Here is a 2,325-nt window from a genome sequence, read left to right as displayed (position 1 = left end):
AGGATGCAATAAACAACCCGGATGTAATCAGATAAACACACTGCAGAGCAGATCAGGATCACGTGCACATAATGCATTATTTAAGATACAGTTGGTAAGTTTACTGCCTTCAGTCTCCCTCACTAAGTTGTTACAGACTTACAGCTCTTCATCAGGATACCAACTAGAGACACACAGTTGTGAAAAAACAAAGGTAGAAGAGAAATTTTGAGACACACTACTTTATTCTCGGACAAAGTTAATTAACGTTAATTAACGTCTTCTGACCTCACATGGTAAGTTAATTCAATTCTTATGAAAACATTAACCTAATGACTTTATGCTTGGCATGATGCAATACATATACAGAACGCCAGGAAGAGAGCTAGTTTGGTTTTTACATTTCACAAAGGAAAATATAATTCGTGAAATGTAAAATATATATTAATAAATTAAAACATAATTGCATTTTTTTTTTTTACTACTCTAACTTCTCGTTGATGTTGCAGCAGCTACTTTAAGGCAAAAAGTAATCATATTTCACATATCATTCACGGTATGAGAGTTTGTCCCTTCTTCGGTCCTGTGCAGCAACAAGGGGCCCTGAGTCCTCCTCAAACCAGGGCTGTGGGGCCTCCGGCGCATGCGCAGACTGTTTTACTATCTTGTTTTCATGCACGCCCCTTTTCACTGCGAGGAAAGAGTTGCCTTTTTCATACAACAGTTTTGGGTTCAGTTTATTCAGCCTCAGCTCGAATCGAGATGTTCGAGAAGACGATCAAGAACTGTACCATCAATCTCGACGCTCTGAATGAGACGAGTACTTTCTCCAGCGGTGATCTGATGACCGGACACGTCTCCTTCGAGCTCACTAAGGAGACGACCCCCACCTCGATAACGATGGAAGTGACAGGGAGGCTGCATGTCCACTGGACCTCTGGAACAAAACACCGAACAGTCCACTCGGAAAAACGGGACTTATTTGTATTAAAAAGCGTCATCGTGCCTGAAAACAGCGGTATGACGTCACTGACACAAAAACTTCAGCCTGGCACGCATGTGTATCCGTTCACATGTCAGCTCCCGCAGGAGTATGTATGTCTCCTCTTCTCCTTGGTACAGCAGTGTGAGATCAGGGCTGGGAGTCGGTGAATACAGCTAGACAAACTGCAGTACTGAAGTCATTTTTTTTGGGGGGGGGGGCGCGGTATTGTACTTTACTGATACTGTGATTGTAAAAGTACTTAAGTATGCAGTTAAAACCCTGACATGCTGACAAAAAAACAACATATTCTGCAGCATGGAGAGGTGACCATGACCACTGTGCAGAACAGGAACCTAGACTGATGATTTGGAGGATCAGATCCCGCTTTGAATGAATGCCTGCTACTGATAATGCATTTAACAGCAACGGTTCAAAAGTAAGTAACACTCAGAAGACCCCTTTGTGGTTTTAAAGAGGGAGCCATTAACCTATCAGAGGGCAGTTATATCACTTCTTCTAGGAGTAGTTCTGACAGAACTGATCTGCATCTGGAAGAAATATGATATTTGGGTTTAAAATGTCATATCTCTATGTCGTATTGATTAAGTTCTGTTCAGTTATGGTTTATACTATATGATATACAACGAGAGTCAGACTAAAGTATTCAGTGCCATCTAGCAGTTAAACGAGCACAGGCTCGGTACATCCAAAGTGGAGAAAGACATGCAGTATTTTCTGTATTTACAGCATCTCTGTTATATTGATGTGCACAGATTATCATTACTTTTAGAAAAAGACTGATAACTAAACTGAGGCACGTCACTATTGTTTTCATCTACCATGTGATCGCAGGGCCTGTAGATGCTTTTACATGGTATTCTCCAACATCTGAGCTTGTTGAATCTTTAATCTGCACCAAGATGTTTGTCTTGTCTCCAGGTTGGATCTGACAGATTTTTTTTACTTTTTAAAAAATATAGCCTATGTTTTGTAACAATGCAGAGACTTCCCGACTTCCTTCCGTGGGGTCCACGGAGAAATAGAGTACACTGTGAAAGTGGACATCAACAGATCCTGGAATCGGTCCAAGGACTTTGTGACAGAGTTCAACTTCGTGAACCACATGGATATCAACCAGTCAGAGCTGTCGGTGAGTGACTGCGATCATATTAACCTGCTGAGGCGCAGCTAAAAAAAACTGATGGGCCTTTATTAACTCCAGTGCTCCTCCCACTTTATGTCTGTCGTGTACAGTTTCTATACTGTAAGTTTGCTGAGTGGTAATTTGATTGAACACATCAATTCAACATGTAAGCATAAGACTGAGACTATAAAGGTCCAAAAGCTAGACTCTGACACAA

General features: G+C 41.3%; 1 protein-coding gene across 1 annotated transcript in view; it reads left to right on the top strand.

Moving 5' to 3' along the window:
- The first annotated feature begins 576 nt into the window (after positions 1 to 576).
- The window catches only part of LOC115582318 (arrestin domain-containing protein 3-like), a 4,141-nt gene continuing 2,392 nt past the window's right edge, over positions 577 to 2,325 (top strand). Inside the window, exons 1-2 of the mRNA XM_030418235.1 lie at positions 577 to 1,070; positions 1,967 to 2,114. Coding sequence (XP_030274095.1) covers positions 742 to 1,070; positions 1,967 to 2,114 — 477 coding nt within the window. The 5' untranslated portion in view covers positions 577 to 741. The remainder of the gene's footprint in view (positions 1,071 to 1,966; positions 2,115 to 2,325) is intronic.

Source organism: Sparus aurata, chromosome 5 (genome assembly GCF_900880675.1).
Source record: "Sparus aurata chromosome 5, fSpaAur1.1, whole genome shotgun sequence".
Classification (NCBI taxonomy): Eukaryota; Metazoa; Chordata; class Actinopteri; order Spariformes; family Sparidae; genus Sparus; species Sparus aurata.
Note: the sequence above shows the minus strand (reverse complement) of the source record. Positions and strands in the feature narration are given on the sequence as shown.